Consider the following 16,852-nt stretch of genomic DNA (forward strand, 5'->3'; position numbering starts at 1 on the left):
TATTCCAAGAATCTTCATCTGAAACGCCATGGCTGCCCGTCCCGCCAAGAGGCAGCGCAAATTGGTCGTCCTTTCATCGGACGAGGAGGCCGAGTTCCAGACAGCGACCGATAAGGATTCTGGGCTTACGAGGCCATTGAAATTGGTAAAGTGATAAAGGAGCTGATTGAGACATTCGCGCATTGACTTATTGTCTTTCTGCCAGAGCACTTCTTCGAAGTCCACCGCTGCACCGTCCCTTCCTTCGCGATCGAAAGCGACTCGGACCTCTACTACATCTCCCTCTGGCGTTCGCAACACCTCCCGGACAACATCAGCTTCCCCGACTAAGAAAGGAAAGAAGAGGCTTGCAGACACGAAACAGCATGAGACTTCGTCGAAGTCGCTACATAGTTTTTTCCAACCTGCCACCGAGGAGCAGCGTTGGTCATCACGAAAATCGGAGACCAAATCTTTACCAGAGCAGGCGTTAGACGAGGTTGAAGACAAGGAAGATCTGATTGAGGATGACTATAGCTCTTGCGAAGAGATCTTCGCAGACCAGCTGGCCAAGGAAACAAGTGCCGGAAATGGTGGCAATGCTTCGAGTCAAGGTCCAAGGAAACAAGCATCGCGTTCGTCCTCCCAAAGTGACCATACCAACAACAAGTTCTCTCGCCCCAAGAAACGCTTCCTTTTGCCCGCGAGTCCGAACATCCAGGGTCCTCGTGAGCACGTCAATGCAGGAGCAAAATCGAAGGAGGCTGATGGGCGTCCTTGGCCGGAGCGCTATGCTCCTTCTAATCTTGATGAACTAGCAGTTCACAAGAAGAAAGTGGCTGATGTGCGAAATTGGCTGGCTGATGTTTTTGCCGGGAAAAATAGACGTGTGTGTGTATCCTCCCTAAAATCTCATCCGGAAGCCCGGGTGTGTAGCAACATCTCAGGTCGGTTCTAACTTGTCTTGTCACAGAGAATGCTTGTCCTGCATGGTCCGGCAGGCAGCGGTAAGACAACAACTGTGTCGTTGTTGTCGAAGGTCTTAGGATTCGATATCGTGGAGTGGAAGAATCCATTGGGTGCCGAACAATCCAGTCAGGGGTATACGTCCTTGAGTGCGCAGTTCGATGAATTTCTCGGGCGGAGCAATATATTCGGTGGCCTTGATTTGGATGATAGTGCTGGTCTTGATACGACAGCGCAAGATTCTCAAAAATCCCCGATGCAGCGAGTCATTTTGATCGAAGAGTTCCCCAGTGTGCTAGCCCGAAGTTCGTCTGCTCTTTCTGCGTTCAGATCTTCCCTACATCGATATTTGGCGGCAAGTCTATCAAACAGGAACTCGGCGAACATGGCACCTCCGATAGTAATTATAATTTCGGAGACGCTCTTGAGCACGACCGCTGTGATATCGGACAACTTTACTGTACATCGACTGCTCGGACCAGAAATATGCAATCATCCGGGGACCAGCATTATCGAGTTCAACCGGATTGCGCCTACATTTATGTACAAAGCACTTGATCTTGTCCTCAAGAAGGAGGCTCGGCACTCAATGCGGAAAAGGATTCCTAGCCCCGCCGTTCTCAAGAAATTCTCAGAGTTGGGTGACATCCGAAGCGCTATATCCTCTCTGGAATTTTTATGTCTCCGAGGGGATGAAAATGGAGATTGGGGAGGCAGAGTAGCTGCCAAACTGAAAAATCCCAGTCGTGAGAGCGCTGCACTAACTCCAATGGAGAAGGAGTCACTTGAGATGGTGACACAGAGGGAAGCCAGTCTTGGTTTGTTCCACGCAGTAGGGAAGGTAGTCTACAATAAGCGCGAAGATCTAGGCTCAACACAACAAGGCAGAGCCGAGCACGGTGCGCCTCCCGAACATTTGCGTCAGTTTGAACGTCCGAGAATATCGCAGGTCTCTATCGAAGATCTTATCAACGAGACAGGGACCGATATCCAGACCTTCATCTCGGCTCTGCACGAGAATTATGTGCCGTCTTGTGATGGGCCATCCTTTACCGACTGCCTCGAAGGGTGCATCCAGTCTCTATCTGACAGTGATGTCCTAGGGTCCAATAGTCGCAGTGGCTTACAAGCAAGCCGGACAGGAGTCGGGGTTGCTCGCAGCCATCATCAGGGCTACGGTGCAAGCATTGATACGTTGCGACAGGACGAGATCAGCTTTCACGTTGCCGTACGAGGACTTCTCTTTTACCTTCCTGATCCTGTCAGGAGACGAGTAGGTCAATCAGCCTCTGGCGGCCGCATCGTTGATGCATACAAGATGTACTTTCCGACCTCACTGCGGCTATGGAAGGAGACCGAGGCATTGGAAGGTTTGATAGATGTCTGGGAACGACGACTGTTGGATCCAGCGGCTGCACCGAAGAATGTTAGAGGCCCAATATCTGGACGAACAGGCGTGGAATCTTGGAAAGCTGCCGAGATCAACCAGACTCCCTTTCCTGGTAGCGAAAACCACCATTCCCAAGAAATGGTCGCAACCATGATGTCTCGTGACGACATTCTGCTTCACCATCTTCCATACATGGCGAAGATTTGGTCTAACAGGGCCGAAACCGGAGAACTGGATAGGATCACTCAGTTCCGGGGTATTGGGTTTCCAAACGATGAGATCCCAAGCGATGAGCTCGACGACTTTGAGCCCTCATCCGTCACTGACTGGGCAACCGATCCCGAGGTTTCGATTCCCGAAGAACGTCGTCGGCCATTAGGGCGCCAGCAGGCTTCTTCTAGCAGCAGCGCCTTTGGACCAAAGCTGCCACCGCCTGTCGAAGAGGCAGTTGAGAAGTTGATTTTGAGTGATGATGATATTGAAGATGATTGAATACTTGACTTGTGATTGTTAATAATGAAATTTCATGCTAAATTTCGCGGTCTAGTTTTTTGGGGGCAGTCAACCTAGGGAGGTCACCTTTGGCGTTTCTATATGGGCGGACAGAATAATACATGGTGACTGTATACTAGTTTGAGATGCGGTTTATCAGGTAATTTCTGAATCCGGTGGATTCCGGTTTAACCATCATGACACTTCGGAGCAGACATCTATGGTACCAGGACATGAATTTCGTACGCGGTAAATTCTAGCGCATATTCAATGGGGCAGCGTAAACCGGCGGATAACGTTGATAATTGGAAGTTGTGTTAGTGAAATTTAAGTACTCCGTATTATTGTCATTATTATTCCTTACGGAGTATAATTATACTCCGTATGTAAGGTAAGGTTATCCACTAGTTATCTTGGCTTAGGTAGGTGGGTCCCTTTTGTGCCACGTTCCTTAATTACTCCGTACTACTCCGTACTCTGTACGGAGCAAGCCTAAGCTTAACGCCTAACGCCGGCTCAATTGCCAGCGGCACGCTTTCATTTCCTTCCGCAAATGCCCCATATGTCAACCAGGAATTAATCGCCATTGTCGATTGGAACCGTCTGGTTATGCGCAAGACAATTGTGAAGTGAAGGAGGCCGGCTGTGCGGTAGTCAACAATGCCAAGCACGGTAAGTTCCATCTCCCAGCGAGATATGTATTCTATTTCCTGTCCAACTTCATCTTGCGCGCTTCGGCCGGTTAATAATGCAATAATCTGATCTAGGATCCCAATTCACGCAATGGCGCACTCGAGGCAGCTCCAGTTCGACAGAGAGGCAATAAGAATGTCTCCTTGGCTCCGAACACGAAAGCCGGCAGGGGAAAGGAAAACAACCAGAGCGAAATTGACGAGGAGACAAAGACAAGTTGGCGAAATATCATAAGCGCAATCGCTTATACTACCCTACCTAAGTGGATAGACGTGGGAATAATCGGCTTGTTGATATTTGGAGGTTGCTGTGGGAATGTAAGCGATTTGTTGGCCCTGAAAGAGAAAAATATCCTTCATTTCAAAGATTCGTAATCTCTAAACTGGTGACCTAGGTGTTCGCTCTTGAGGCTATAATCAAGTAAGTCATGCAGTGAATCAGAATCTCACAGGATGCGTCACTGATGCTTCTATGCAGAGATGAACCAAGTTCTGGTGAGAAACTCTGGCGTTCAAGTGTCCGGAATCAAGTACTCATCTCGTCTACAGGCCCTCTTATAACCTTTGTCCAATTTGTGACAGTGGCGTTATTTACGATTCCCAACTTCCTCTCCTGGTCTGCGGGGCCTCGAGCCTTCTTCCTCAGCCCGCGAGCTATCCCCCTCAAGTCTTGGTGGGCATACACATTGTTCTTCGTTACCGTCAATCTGTTGAACAATTGGGCGTTCGCATACCGGATCTCCGTACCACTACACATTATCCTTCGGTCTGGTGGGCCGGTGGCATCCATGATTATTGGATATCTTTATAATTCCAGGAGATATTCCCGGATACAGGTCCTTGCTGTCATATTGCTGACATTGGGTGTGGTGGGGGCCGCACTGACAGATGCTGCCGCGCAGGGACGATCGATGGAGATCAGTATCAGTTTGGATGACGACGGCAACAGTGGCAGTTCGGTGATCACGTTCTTGACCGGGTTCACCATTCTCGCTTTAGCGATGGTTCTGTCCGCTTTTCAAGGTGTCTACGCCGATCGCCTCTACGCGGTACACGGTACCAACCACTGGCGCGAGGCGCTGCTCTACTCGCATGTGCTTTCGTTGCCATTCTTCTTGCCGACCTACCCACAAATGTCTTCTCAATTCCGTGCTTTACTGTCATCTCCTTCCATGCTGTCTTCTCTGTCTGCTGTACTCGGCGATGACCGTTTATTTTCAAGCAACGCGACCGCTTCCACTGTCTCCGCATCTTTCGCATCCTCGACCATCGCTCCCGCCACAGCAGGCGACCTTGCGGGCAGGATACGACAAAGCGGTGCTACCGCGTCAATTCTCTCTGCCGTCCCCAGACATCCTCTGATCCGATCTATTCTCGCGCAGACCCCCATCAAGGTCTTTTATCTTCTACTCAACGCCATCACGCAATATTTGTGCATCCGCGGCGTTTATTTATTGGCAGCCAAATCGTCTTCTCTGACTGTTACAATTGTCTTGAATATCCGCAAGTTAGTGTCTCTATTATTGTCTATTTACCTTTTCGGCAATTCGCTTGCCATGGGTGTATCGGTAGGTGCTGGGCTTGTGTTTCTCGGTGGCGCATTATACGGTATTGAAAGTGCACGGCAGAAGAAGAAGATGCGTCCAGCTGGTAAGAGTGAATGATGGATAGATAAAGAGATAGTCTGATAAGATTATATCAATTTAAACGAGGCAAAACTCGATCTGTGTGCAGTATATGTATATTAATCTCTTGTCCTGAGTTCTTTGGGAACTGTATGCTGCTAGTTCTATCTTTTCTTATTATGCGCATAGATGTGACAAAGACAGCGGTTGTGATGTGTATACAGCATGAATACATCTTATTTATACGCTTTGATATTAATACTTAAGATAACCTACCTATATTCAAACCACTCAGTTACCTGTACAATCTCATTCAACCAGCTCAGTCACTGTCAGGACTGCTCAGAACAACAGCTAGTGGTCTAGTGCCATATACTACTTGTCAAAACAAATGGAAATGGGACATATGCATACAAGATTGCTGTGATATCACATATAGCAGATAACGACCTAGAAAACTGGAGTACAGTACTTTGCTTGCCTCCCACTGGCCCCAATTCTTTACTTTCCCTTACCTTTGAACTGCTGACATGGTAAGAAATTGGTCATGAATGAACTCCATCAACATCCCAGCCATAATTCTCATTCCATCCAAGCTCGAACTGACTTAAAAACTCACGCCTGCTGAGGTCCGATTTCACTCTCCTTCTTTGATATATATGCTCACGCACCTGCCCCTGCCGCTGCTCCTGCTCCTCCCACACCAGCAGTCGAGCTTCTTTTCCGGCGGTTCACTAACAGAATTGCAAGACCGGTAACGACGATTTCGTCCAGGACATCATCACCTGCCTGCTGATCCCAGACTTCGAGCCGACCGATCTTCGACATGGACCAGCGAACGGTTTCCAGCCGAGCGATCGTGGCACGTCCCCCGCCGTGCTGTTGGATCAACCGCATGGAACTTGTAAACATGCCCTCTCTGTCCCAGGTGAGTCTGCCGACTCCGGGGCGCGGAGACACATAGGACATAGCTCCGCCGGACAAGATGCCGTCGGACGACAGCGTGACATGTTGATTTCGAATGTACACGTCTAAAGTCGTCGAGAGCGTGTGCCGGTGAACTGCGCCGACCACGAACTCGACCGGACGGTCTTTCAGCTCCGGACGGTAGCTGGTGCGGACGACCTCGATGTCCGGTCCGGAGGTCCAATGCATGCGCTTCTCTCGAAGGGTGTACAGGCACGTCTGTTCATCGGAATCGAGGACGTAGTAAGAGTTCGAACCCCATCCTTTACTGTAGACATGAAGCCGGCGTGGTCCGTTCATGGTAGAAGACTCCCCTCAAGATGTAGTTGGTATCTTCTTTTTCTTTTCTGAATTTTGCCTTACTTTTCTTTTAAGTAAAAGCAAAAGGGATTTCCCTCGTAATTGGCGTATTGTAGGGAATCACAGCCTTTCAAAGGAGAAAAGAAATCACCAATGTTGTATATAGTATTATAATAATACTTGCGAGATAGACTAGGTTTTGTCAAACTGATGCGCTAGAAGACAAGAATGGAAAGACTTTGGCAAAGCAAGCAGTAGTTTGATTAATATATAAATTAAAAAGCAGAAAGATCCTTTTCAAAACAGGAATGGCTCGCTTGTATAAATAACGATCAGCCCATGTTAAACTTTCATTTCTTATCGAAAAGCTGAACTGCTTATGTTAGGTGTCTCTCTTGCGCATCAAAATCATTGGCCGGTTTGTAGTATATTTAGTAGGTAGCAACTGACTCGCCAGATGGTGCTAACTATAAATTGCCTGCAGCCTGGCAGTGCCAGCGGGGCTGAGGGGGCTGTTCATGTCGTGAGGACGATCAATTTGTTGGGGGCTAATAATAAGTTAATTGTACCCCATGCCTCGTGATTGGTATTATTACGTGAGTTAATATTCGAATGGAATAACGCAGCCGGGGCCCGTTCAAGATCAATGAATGGATGAATGTACTGCGCCAGTGATACATCTTCTACCAACAAGCATTCTACTGCAAGAAACCTCTCCTGCCTGAAGCGATAATGCCTTGTGTATGCATACAACTCACGGCATCATAGCAACCGCCAGACCGCAGTTGTCGCAACTCGATTACATATATGTATTATTATCATATATGTGATCCTCATCTCTACATCTCTACATATAAAAACATGAACTTCCGTTCTTGCACAATTATGGCCTAAGGTTAAAGGTGTATGGATAAGGAGCCCGCCTGGAAAGTAGACTATATTACCTTTAAGTGGGTAGGCTTGAAGGCCAAAGAAGTCCTAGACATAGACCAGGTATTTTTTTTTAATTTTATCCTAAAACGGCAAAGCAAGACCTGGAAGGCTTATTATACACAGTATAGATGCTATACTCTACTGTAGGCTAGTTGATACAGACGTGCGGACAAAAACATTTGGTTCGGAGGATGAAGGATTTCAGAATATCATACGACAACATGGTTTATAAGACACAATATACAAAAGGAGCCACCGATGCAAAGGGAAGAATATTGGAGAATGCTAGAAGATATATTTTCACATACCTCATGCGCCATCCAATTGCTCTCTTCACATATTTTATACAAATGGCCGCAGCCTGCTATCCCACTCGTGGCCAAAGAAGAGTCCACAGCTAGAAGAAACGAAGACAGTTTACAAGACTTCACCCACAATCTTTGCCGCTTCCTTGTAAGTTTCCAAAAGCTTCTCACACTTTTCACGCTCCGCCTTGATCCCGTCATCTTCATAAAGAAGCTCAGAAAAAAGCTCCTCCTTGTATAACTCACTGACAAGTCGATTCTGAACCACATCCTTACTGTGGTTGACAAGAAGGTGCATAATAGCCTTAGGAACTTGATCCGCGATGGTCTCCCGCACAATATTGAAGTATGACGATATCAATTTCCGTATCAACTCAGTCTCCATAAGCTCCCGCTCAGTGAGGGTTGGCTCAGCATTATCATCGGGCTTCATGAATTGATTTTAGTTAGTACAGGACTTAGAAAATATGCAATGACCTGTGTTGATACTTACAAATTGCGAACCGTCACCTCCATATTCAGAGGTGGGAGCGTTATATTCATCATGTGGCAGGACCGGTGACTTTGTCTCCGCTCTGCGGATACTGTGGCTGATACTGGGCTCAGTAGAGTGGCCAACACGCCTAGCTTGAGACGATGTTGGCTGAGGGAGAGGCCCAGCTGACTGGATACCTCCCTCTTTGCCAAAGAAGTAATTGAGGAATGAATCACGGGCTGTATTCGTGGACCCAAATCTCGGAGGGGACGTTGATTGCTGTGCTCCGTTTAGCGTTGTAGAAACGTTATTCTCCGCTCCCCTGCCCACGTGTGGGGACAGGTTTCGAGGACCAGTCCCGTTGGAACCTCGGACAGGAATAGCTTGTGTCTTCTGATCAGCCTGCTGTTCTTCATCTTCCTCGGCAACTGCAGTGCCATTCACTCCCCCAAGTTCCTTCAGCCGTCGCTTCTCACGCTTCTTCTTTTCTTCGGCTAGTAGTGCCTTCTTTTCCTGCTCTTGCTTGCTCTGGATGACAGAAGACATGGCGGCAGCGGCACCCAGGAAATTTGGATGATTAGTGTTGATATATGCCCTTTGTATGGCAATAAGAGACTCAACGTAACTGGAACACGGGCCCAACCGTTCACGGAGAAGATCTGACACCACCTCGATCAGTTTGGCTTGAAGGCGGGGGAACCGTGAAAGCTCTTGAGAACCACAGGTGTGACAAATTTTGATCAGCTCTTCGTATACCAATTCAACACATCTCTGACTGGGGACTTCCAAGAGCTTGATCTGAGGCTTGACTAAAAGGTCAAACGCAAGTTCCGGCACAAACAGGCTTGGACGGGGTCCAGTCGAATTACGTATCGCAGTTCGAATGTCGTAGGCCGTGAGATTTTGGGTCGGGTCGATGCTCTCAAGTGACTGGCCAAAGACGGAATTGAAAATATAGTAGATTCTCGCCCCTCCACACAGTTCCTTAGTCGAGATGTCCGAAGAGGTTCCGTCGATAGAGGCAATGAAAGAAGAGGCGAAACGTGTCATTAGTTGCAGGATCAATGATCCCCGGTGTTCCTTGCCACTGAATTGTTTGTTGCCATAGCTGGCAAGTTCCTGCTGTGTCTGCCCCATCAGAGTGTTGAGCCGAGCCTTAATATCGGGCAAACGGTCGCGAATATGAGCCATCAAAGTAGAATTGAGAGTCTTTGCCAGAAACTGCGTTCCACAGCGGTTCGCCATATTCCGATAAGCGGGATGGTGCCTGAAAAACTCCTCTTCAGACTTCAGGGCCTCAGCCAATGACTTGCCACTTTGAATGTCTTGTTGAGACCGATTGACAACGCCAATGAAGCCCAACTTCAAGGGGTAAACCCGACCAGTGAGAATATCCAGAGCATTTGTACCATGGTCCATGAGGTCCAATTTGGTCAGCACACCAATCGTCCTCCGTCCCATGGGATCTACTTGGCGGGCGAGTTTCAAAGCCTCGGAGTTGACAAGATCAACGTTGGCCGGAGACACCGCAAGGATAATGCTGTTCGGCTTCGCAATATATTCGGAAATCAGTGTACGAGTTTGTTTCTCAATGTCAGAAGGTTGGTCCCCAATTGGAACTTTTGTCAAACCGGGGAGGTCCACGAGAGTTAAATTTAGGACGTGAGGGGAGAAGATTTTCAGGTTGATGGGCTGCCGATTGATACCCTTATTATTTCCTGCAATTCTAGCCGTTTCATTCTCGATCTCCTGTTTGACTAGAGCAAAATCCTCGAACTTGCGTCCAGGTAGATGATGGAACTCGGCCCACTCACCCTGAGCTGCAACGCCGGGTGCCGGATGCGGGCCATGAACCGGATCAGTCTCTGATCTGGAATCGCGTTCACCAGGGATATTTATCAGCTGCAGGATTAACGGTCGTCTTGTAACAATCCCGCTGCCTCTCGGTAAAAAATCTCGACCGACAATATTTTCAAGTACAGACGATTTGCCGGAAGATTGGGAGCCTACAACAACCTACCCATCCAAGTTAGTAAAAATTTGTTGAAATAAGCAATATTATATGCATCTTGTCCCATTTAGAGATATCTCGAAGACAGGGAAAAAAGGACTTACAATCTGAGGCAGGTCGAGGGAGTCATTGCCGATGGTGTTGAAAACCAGATCTTGAAGCTTGTTGACGGTGACAAGCAAATCATCTCCGAGTGAGGCCATTGTACAGAAGAGCTGAAATCCAGCACTAACGCACTACACTTGGAATTATCAGCTTGAAGAACACAGGCGACCGCTTCGATCCCCAGCGAAGGCCTCAGGGGCCTTCTTAATTTATCCAGTTGAGAAAAAGCGTCCGGTAGGGAGCAAAGACTGACAGCACTGCAGTCGAGAAACTCCCTTTTAACCAGTGAGATGGATTCACGGTGTAGAAGTTAGTGCAACAGCCCCTGTGACATTCAGACCTTGTTTACCAGCACAAGAATCTTGGATTTGAGCATCTAAAGGTGGACAACCGGAACAGAAATTCACGTGATATGTCAAGTTGCCGCATCAACTTTAATCTCCGTGCCTTCATAGCTGACATAAGCTGAAATAAGCACTTTTATGAAGATCAAACGATTACAGAGTACAATAGGGGATAATCATGACGTCGATATATTCCTCCTCCTTGTAGATACAATCAGGGGGGAAGATAAGAATAAGAAACATATCATTGAATCTATCCAAGACAATAAGGTGAAATTCCATTAAGAACAGTATGACTACAATACTATCCTTGCTTATTGTCTTTGGGTTTTTTGCTCTACAACAACCCTGCGAGGTAGCTGCAACTCGTGGCCCTACTCAAGTGATGATCAACAAGGATATATCAGTACAGTCTGAAACACGGAATGCGTAGGCTTGAACCTTTATTTATTGATTTCTATTTTTTATTAGTCCTCGCTGTTTCTTGTTGATAATTCCCGTCATGGACAGGACATGCCACATGACTAACTGTTTTTTTATTGGCAGGCTGCTAGCTAGCTTAATCATTCCTGATGGTCAGCTCGTCTTCCCCTTTTGCGATGTTTTATCACATCATCAAAGATACTGGATATCAACCTGCATCAGTCTTTGTGGACGAATAATGACATCGATAAGCAGTCCTTGATGATTTTTTGCCGCAATATTCCCTTCAAATTACGTATCCGGCGACCCATACCACTGTTCAACTGGGTAATCAAGTTCAGCCATCTCAGGTCCACAGTACTCCTGTCTTTGATTTTCGGCCCCTCGGGTCATCATCTCTGTCGGCGGACACGAATAACAAGACCTTCACCTTGATCCTGACGGATCCTGATGCTAGAAGTCGTAAGAACCCAGACTGGAGTGAGATGTGCCACTGGATCGTTACGAACATAACTAGCCCAGAGCTTGTGATGCCTGGTAATCCAGACCGATCACCCACTCCTGCAGTTCTGAAGACGTACCTTCCTCCTGGCCCTCCGAAAGGAACAGGCTGGCATAGATACGTATTCGTTCTGCTGGCAGGCGATGCAAACGAGGCAAGAAACTTGCAGGCTCCAAAGGACCGGAAGCACTGGGGTTATGGTCGCGTACGGCATGGCATCAGAGACTGGGCGCAAGATAATAAGCTGAAGATATTGAGTGCTAACTTTTTCTATTCCATGAGTGGAAATGATACATCCAACACTGAATAGAAACTCACCAACCAGATTTGAGGCTAAGACATATATGACGGAATCGGATGCAGGTGCAGTGTCATGCATTATATTGATAGATGGAAGAGTTATCTTTTATTTTCTGCCCAATGGAAATAACAAGTCATTGCCCTGTTCTCCAACGTTGAACAATCCATGAACTGGACCGTACCACCAGTCTACATCTACAATGGCAACCCAGGTTACGTATCGTACTGTTCATGTTCTTTCTGTCTTTTATGATGAACCTACTCTTATTTATTTCATTCAATTAGCAAGAATACAATCTTCATTGTGTATCCATCTGATATATACAGAGTGTTTTAACGCCTTTTCTCCATGATTTGGCGACTCCCTTTATAGATAGCCAGCTGAATTGTGGCATCGTAAATCATTCCTTTCAATACTGAATGTCTTAAGTAGTAAGGATTCCTGTATTCAAATAGGGTAATGTGTTGTATGTTCCTGTGATCTTACTGTCCGTAAGTCAATAGAAATTGCAAAGTTGCTACCACACATCAATGCAGAGTCAGTCATTCGAATGCCTTTAATTTTGTACTATATCCAGGGAGTTCACAGTTTGTTAAGATGACACTGTACACAGACCGATCTAATACATTAAAAGAAAGCGCATAGCAGCAAGGAGTTTTCGGAGCAAAATCGATCACTCATCCAATTGCACGTAATTTGCTGGGAAGAGACCAATCTTGCCATCGTATTCGCCAGACCACCAGTCCTCGTCAGGGAATTCCTAATTATACAGTAAGCCAAGCTGTATATCACAGATATAACAGAGTGTTGTCGAAGCCCGTCAGAACTGCAAAGCAGTGAAATTGATGCTTCAACATTATGTGGAACAAAAGGGTGTACATATACTTACAATATTGATGATTTTGGCCCCCTCAGGAAAGCTAATCTCGTTGTCTTCGGCAGCCTCGTAGTCATAAAGTGCTGTCGCAGTAGGACCTCTGCTTTCAGAATGAAGACCAGTTGCAGGGGGCTCCCCAACGGGCCTTGACGCCTCGATATCGGTCTCGCGTTTTTCATGCCCAGGTAAGTCCGAAGTCGCTCCTTGAGTTGCATCGCCAGCCTCGACAACTTCAACATAATTACTTGGGAAGAGCCCCCGTTCACCCCTAGCATTAACTCCCAGCCACCAATCCTTGTCAACCATCTCAATTTCTGTGACATACTCCCCTTCTTTCAGATCAATTTCATTGTCCTCTGCTTTCTCGTAATCATACTGGACAAGAGCGCGGATAGAGTTAGGGTGAGCTGTATCATGCACGGTAGCCTCAGCAGTCGCACGAGCCGTGTCATGAGTTGGCTCCTCAAGCTCCTCCTCTTTGGGGACGGCCTGTTCAAGGCTGCGAATGGGTAAGACTTGGGGTGGCGAATGCTGTTCCTCAGGGGCACCTCGAACGATCTCCTCAGGCGCATTGCGACTGACCGGCATTGCAACTCGGATGGGGGAGCTCTCTTTGTGTGAAGGCGTAGGTGGAGTAGGGGAACGAGGTTGCGGTGGCGGGTTCGGAACATCCTGTTTAGTCTCAGTCTCATATGCTTCCTGTGACTCGACAGGACCTGTTGACAAGCCTGGAATTGGAATTCCACGACCGGCATTTGGTTTGGTGCTATTATCCAAAGGTGGCGGAGAGGGTGCACGTTCCCCAACATTCGAGACGCTTGCTCCCACGGAAGGCGAAGGGGCAAACCGATCGCGGACAGAGCTTACCGCCCCTGATGGAGGTTTAGACTCGGACTCCTGTGACAGTTCATCACCATGACCAGCAGGTTGCTGAGATGCATTGCTGCCAGTGGACAAACCTGTGTGAGTTGTCTGCACAGGAGCCCAAGTCCTTCCAGTGTACGAGCTCTTCCATTCTCGCTCACTAGATTGTGTGGGAGCCGAGGGGCGCGAAATCGGAACATCGCCAGCACCACTTGAGCCGCGTTCTTTGGCCTTCCTCTCCGCCCATAACTGGGCCGGAGTCTTTCCACCTTCATCTGCAAAAGTCCTGCTCGCGCCACCGACAGGAGCCACAGCGGGTGTAACTTTGGCTCCGAAATCACCAGGAAGAGGAGGCTTAGTTCCAGTGAAGGTCGAGCTAACAGCAAACCGATTGGATACTTTAGGCTTTGGCAAAGTGGTTAGACGCTCCGACGTTTGAAATGCTGCCGAACGTTCGGACAAAGTCTTTGGCTCGCTAACTCTCTGCGAATCATCCGTCCCAGGGGAAGGGACATCTGTAGATTGGGCTTTGGCTCGAAGTGCAGCAATATCGACCTTGCCAACGGGCTCATATGCACCTTTCACAGGTTCTGGTCTGTCATCCACTTGCTCGCCAGCTTCTCGCGCCTGTCTCCTTATAGCTGCAATATCCACCTTTCCCACAGGTTGATATCCCCCTTTAACAATATCACTTCGAGCATTGTTGTCGGGCTGGGTGCTCTTGAATGTGGACTCAGCTGGCTTCTGAGAAGTAAGCTGGTGTATATCCACTTTCGTTGGCTGGTAAGCAGATGGCACTTTTTCAAGCTGAGTCCTAGTTACTGGTGGCGCATCAGGACCCCATCCGTCTTCATCAACCTCGTCGTTTTTGGGAGCAACTGTTCGCCGAGCACTTGTCGTGGGTTTAGAAACAATCCCAGCAGACCGACTTGGTGTAAACACGGGCTTTGTCGCGACTGGTGGCTTGGAAGCGGCATTTCCCGACGAAACGGTCTCTTCAGATGCATATTTGGCGCCAGAGGCATCGGCGACTTTTTGGAGGATGCCTTCCGGGGTTAAGTCTCCCTCAGACCGAGCCGTTATTTGAACGTGGTAACCCTATATTCGTACCGTAAATCAGTATAACTGGTGGAAATTTGACATGAAATGGAGGGAGGAGGCGAACATGGAGAAACTTGGAGACTGCAGCCAAGTGACTGGTGAAATAGCCTTTCGTCCGTTCAGGAACTCCCTCCCCGCACCACCCGATGAGAACATTCTTAGGAAGACTCGTGTTTGGATCCTTGACTTTGACAAAGGCAAATTGTATTTTACCCTCAGAAAATTCCTCAATGAGATCAGTTAATTCACCCTCTAACCCAAATGTATTAGCTAACCAGCTGAACGATAATAGATGATGCTTATAATAGTGTGTTTAACAAACCTCCAGTACTCTGAACTTTCAACACGCTTTCTTTACCGCCAGAATCCGGTTGAAAAGCATTCACAAGTGGGGTAGACACTGAAAAAACGACCCATTGACCATATGTAGAAGACGATGCTGCCGGCCCGCTCGGAGCAGGAGCGTTCACAATCGATTGATAGCTCCTCGATATGGAAGGTCCATTGGAGGAAAGGTTCAGAGAAGCCATGATGTAAGAAAGCTCTCAAGACGATGCAGAAGAGATATGATTGTCACCGTCAAAACAATGCGACAACCGCCTTTTACATCAATGTTGGTATTGAAGACTCTAGGTCATTAGTTAGTAAGAATCGTTCAAAACCAGTAGACCATTGGAAAAGTCAGCAGCTTATGCTGACATGAAAGTCAAATCTGCAAACCCATGTACTAGGCAACTATGGATGGATGCGACCCGTAGCTCACCGTCACTGATTCCAAGGTATAGAGTGTGAAATCGGGCTATTTTCTAGTAATAAGGAAGACTAGGATTGCCTGAATTTGGTCACCACCAAATCAGCAGAGAATGGGAGTTGAGGTGCTCTTGTCTTGGCTGCATCAGCATGAAGATGTTGCGGAGGGAATAATAATATGAGGAAGCGGGTAGAGGACAACTAGCGGTTAGCGGAATGTGGCGCAGTATGTCAGATGGGTAGGTACCTTAGGTAGTACTCCGTATGTACATGCATACCTACCAGGGTAGGTACTCCGTACAGTTGGTAGGCATTACTCCCTAGTAGTACCTAGGCACACTGTACTCCATATTACTGTAGGTAGGTACCTCCTAAGATTACTACTACTAATACTACTACTTACTAGCTCACAATGGCACTACTACCTAGACTGCTTAGTTGTTTCTACCTTACAATTGTCAATAAGCTATATACATATTCAGCCACCTAGGCATGTACTCTGTACAAAAGGGTAGTATATAATATTAATGTTATTTTAATCATTGCTTTGAGACTTGAAGGTCACATGATTTTAGGATACATACTCTGTATAACATGTGACAGGAGTGGTCAATCTCAAAAGTGAAGCAGGCCCCCCATCCCAAACATCCTGTTTACCCTTTTCCATCCAGCGCTTGCTTTTATGACCTCTCCCATTATCAACTGTGCTCTTGTGCTTCCTTATGATGCCTTCCAGCAGTTGAGATTTCATCTCAAAAACCTGTCAAACAAGCAAAAATTCCAGCTGAGCCGATTCGGCTGCTGGACTATATGCTTGTTTCGGCACTCAACTTCTTCAACAATTGGCTTCCTTTCCATTTATGGACTCTAATCTCTTTTTTCTTATCATTTCTGGAAGCTTAGCAGGATTTGTTCTTAAATTCTGCACATCAAATTGCCTTTTTTGGATTACCACTCCAATGGCACTTGGAATCCACCGGATGTTCTCTTAAAGCAGAAGCCGTGAAGAGTGTCCCTATTTCTTCCCTCTTTTGGAACATTCTCCATCCATCCAGAACAGCCAAAGGCTTCCACATTCAGCGTTTCTGAAAAATTTTTTTTTTGGAAATTAACTGGCCACCCTCATACATATTGTGTTATTATTATTATTATTATTATTCTTCCATTTCAGAGAGCGTTTTTCAGTCAGAGACTATGCACGCTCTGCCTACTACCTAGGCAGAAGGGCTTAGTAGCTAATATCTATATACAGGTGGGTTATGCTATAGACCAGTCAACAGTGGGAACCTTCTATGAGGGACAGAAATAGGGAATGAGAGACAGGCTGTAGTATAATGTAAGAATCAAATGTTAAGGAACAGTAGGTATAGGTGGATTTAACAAAGAAAAAGAAATGAGAGAAAGAACAGAAAAAAAAAGGGAGTCAGGATAGGAGAGGTGGCTTAATAAGC

At 47.1% G+C, this 16,852-nt stretch overlaps 6 protein-coding genes across 6 annotated transcripts; 3 read left to right on the forward strand and 3 right to left on the reverse strand.

The window, feature by feature from the left end:
* Positions 1 to 28: 28 nt before the first annotated feature.
* Positions 29 to 2,827, forward strand: T310_0275 (Uncharacterized protein; the record flags this gene model as incomplete). Its single annotated transcript, XM_013476877.1, has 3 exons — positions 29 to 145; positions 206 to 907; positions 953 to 2,827. The coding sequence occupies 3 exons, from the start codon at positions 29 to 31 to the stop codon at positions 2,825 to 2,827; spliced, it is 2,694 nt and encodes an 897-aa protein (XP_013332331.1).
* Positions 2,828 to 3,487: 660 nt separating this feature from the next.
* On the forward strand, positions 3,488 to 5,183 carry T310_0276 (UDP-N-acetylglucosamine transporter YEA4; the record flags this gene model as incomplete). The annotated part of the gene is made up of 4 exons (XM_013476878.1): positions 3,488 to 3,499; positions 3,595 to 3,837; positions 3,915 to 3,940; positions 3,998 to 5,183. The coding sequence occupies 4 exons, from the start codon at positions 3,488 to 3,490 to the stop codon at positions 5,181 to 5,183; spliced, it is 1,467 nt and encodes a 488-aa protein (XP_013332332.1).
* Positions 5,184 to 5,466: 283 nt separating this feature from the next.
* Positions 5,467 to 6,410, reverse strand: T310_0277 (uncharacterized protein; the record flags this gene model as incomplete). The annotated part of the gene is made up of 4 exons (XM_013476879.1): positions 5,467 to 5,506; positions 5,559 to 5,594; positions 5,660 to 5,666; positions 5,816 to 6,410. The coding sequence occupies 4 exons, from the start codon at positions 6,408 to 6,410 to the stop codon at positions 5,467 to 5,469; spliced, it is 678 nt and encodes a 225-aa protein (XP_013332333.1).
* A 1,350-nt stretch (positions 6,411 to 7,760) lies between these two features.
* T310_0278 (Dynamin GTPase) lies at positions 7,761 to 10,337 on the reverse strand (the record flags this gene model as incomplete). Its single annotated transcript, XM_013476880.1, has 3 exons — positions 7,761 to 8,075; positions 8,142 to 10,139; positions 10,239 to 10,337. 3 exons carry the CDS (start codon positions 10,335 to 10,337, stop codon positions 7,761 to 7,763), a joined length of 2,412 nt encoding a protein of 803 aa, XP_013332334.1.
* Positions 10,338 to 10,875: 538 nt separating this feature from the next.
* Positions 10,876 to 11,818, forward strand: T310_0279 (uncharacterized protein; the record flags this gene model as incomplete). Its single annotated transcript, XM_013476881.1, has 3 exons — positions 10,876 to 11,012; positions 11,055 to 11,158; positions 11,262 to 11,818. 3 exons carry the CDS (start codon positions 10,876 to 10,878, stop codon positions 11,816 to 11,818), a joined length of 798 nt encoding a protein of 265 aa, XP_013332335.1.
* Positions 11,819 to 12,482: 664 nt separating this feature from the next.
* Positions 12,483 to 15,181, reverse strand: T310_0280 (Actin binding protein; the record flags this gene model as incomplete). Its single annotated transcript, XM_013476882.1, has 4 exons — positions 12,483 to 12,569; positions 12,699 to 14,648; positions 14,716 to 14,903; positions 14,974 to 15,181. The coding sequence occupies 4 exons, from the start codon at positions 15,179 to 15,181 to the stop codon at positions 12,483 to 12,485; spliced, it is 2,433 nt and encodes an 810-aa protein (XP_013332336.1).
* Positions 15,182 to 16,852: the final 1,671 nt, after the last annotated feature.

Source organism: Rasamsonia emersonii, assembly GCF_000968595.1.
Source record: "Rasamsonia emersonii CBS 393.64 chromosome Unknown ctg1118621759671, whole genome shotgun sequence".
Taxonomy (NCBI): domain Eukaryota; kingdom Fungi; phylum Ascomycota; class Eurotiomycetes; order Eurotiales; family Trichocomaceae; genus Rasamsonia; species Rasamsonia emersonii.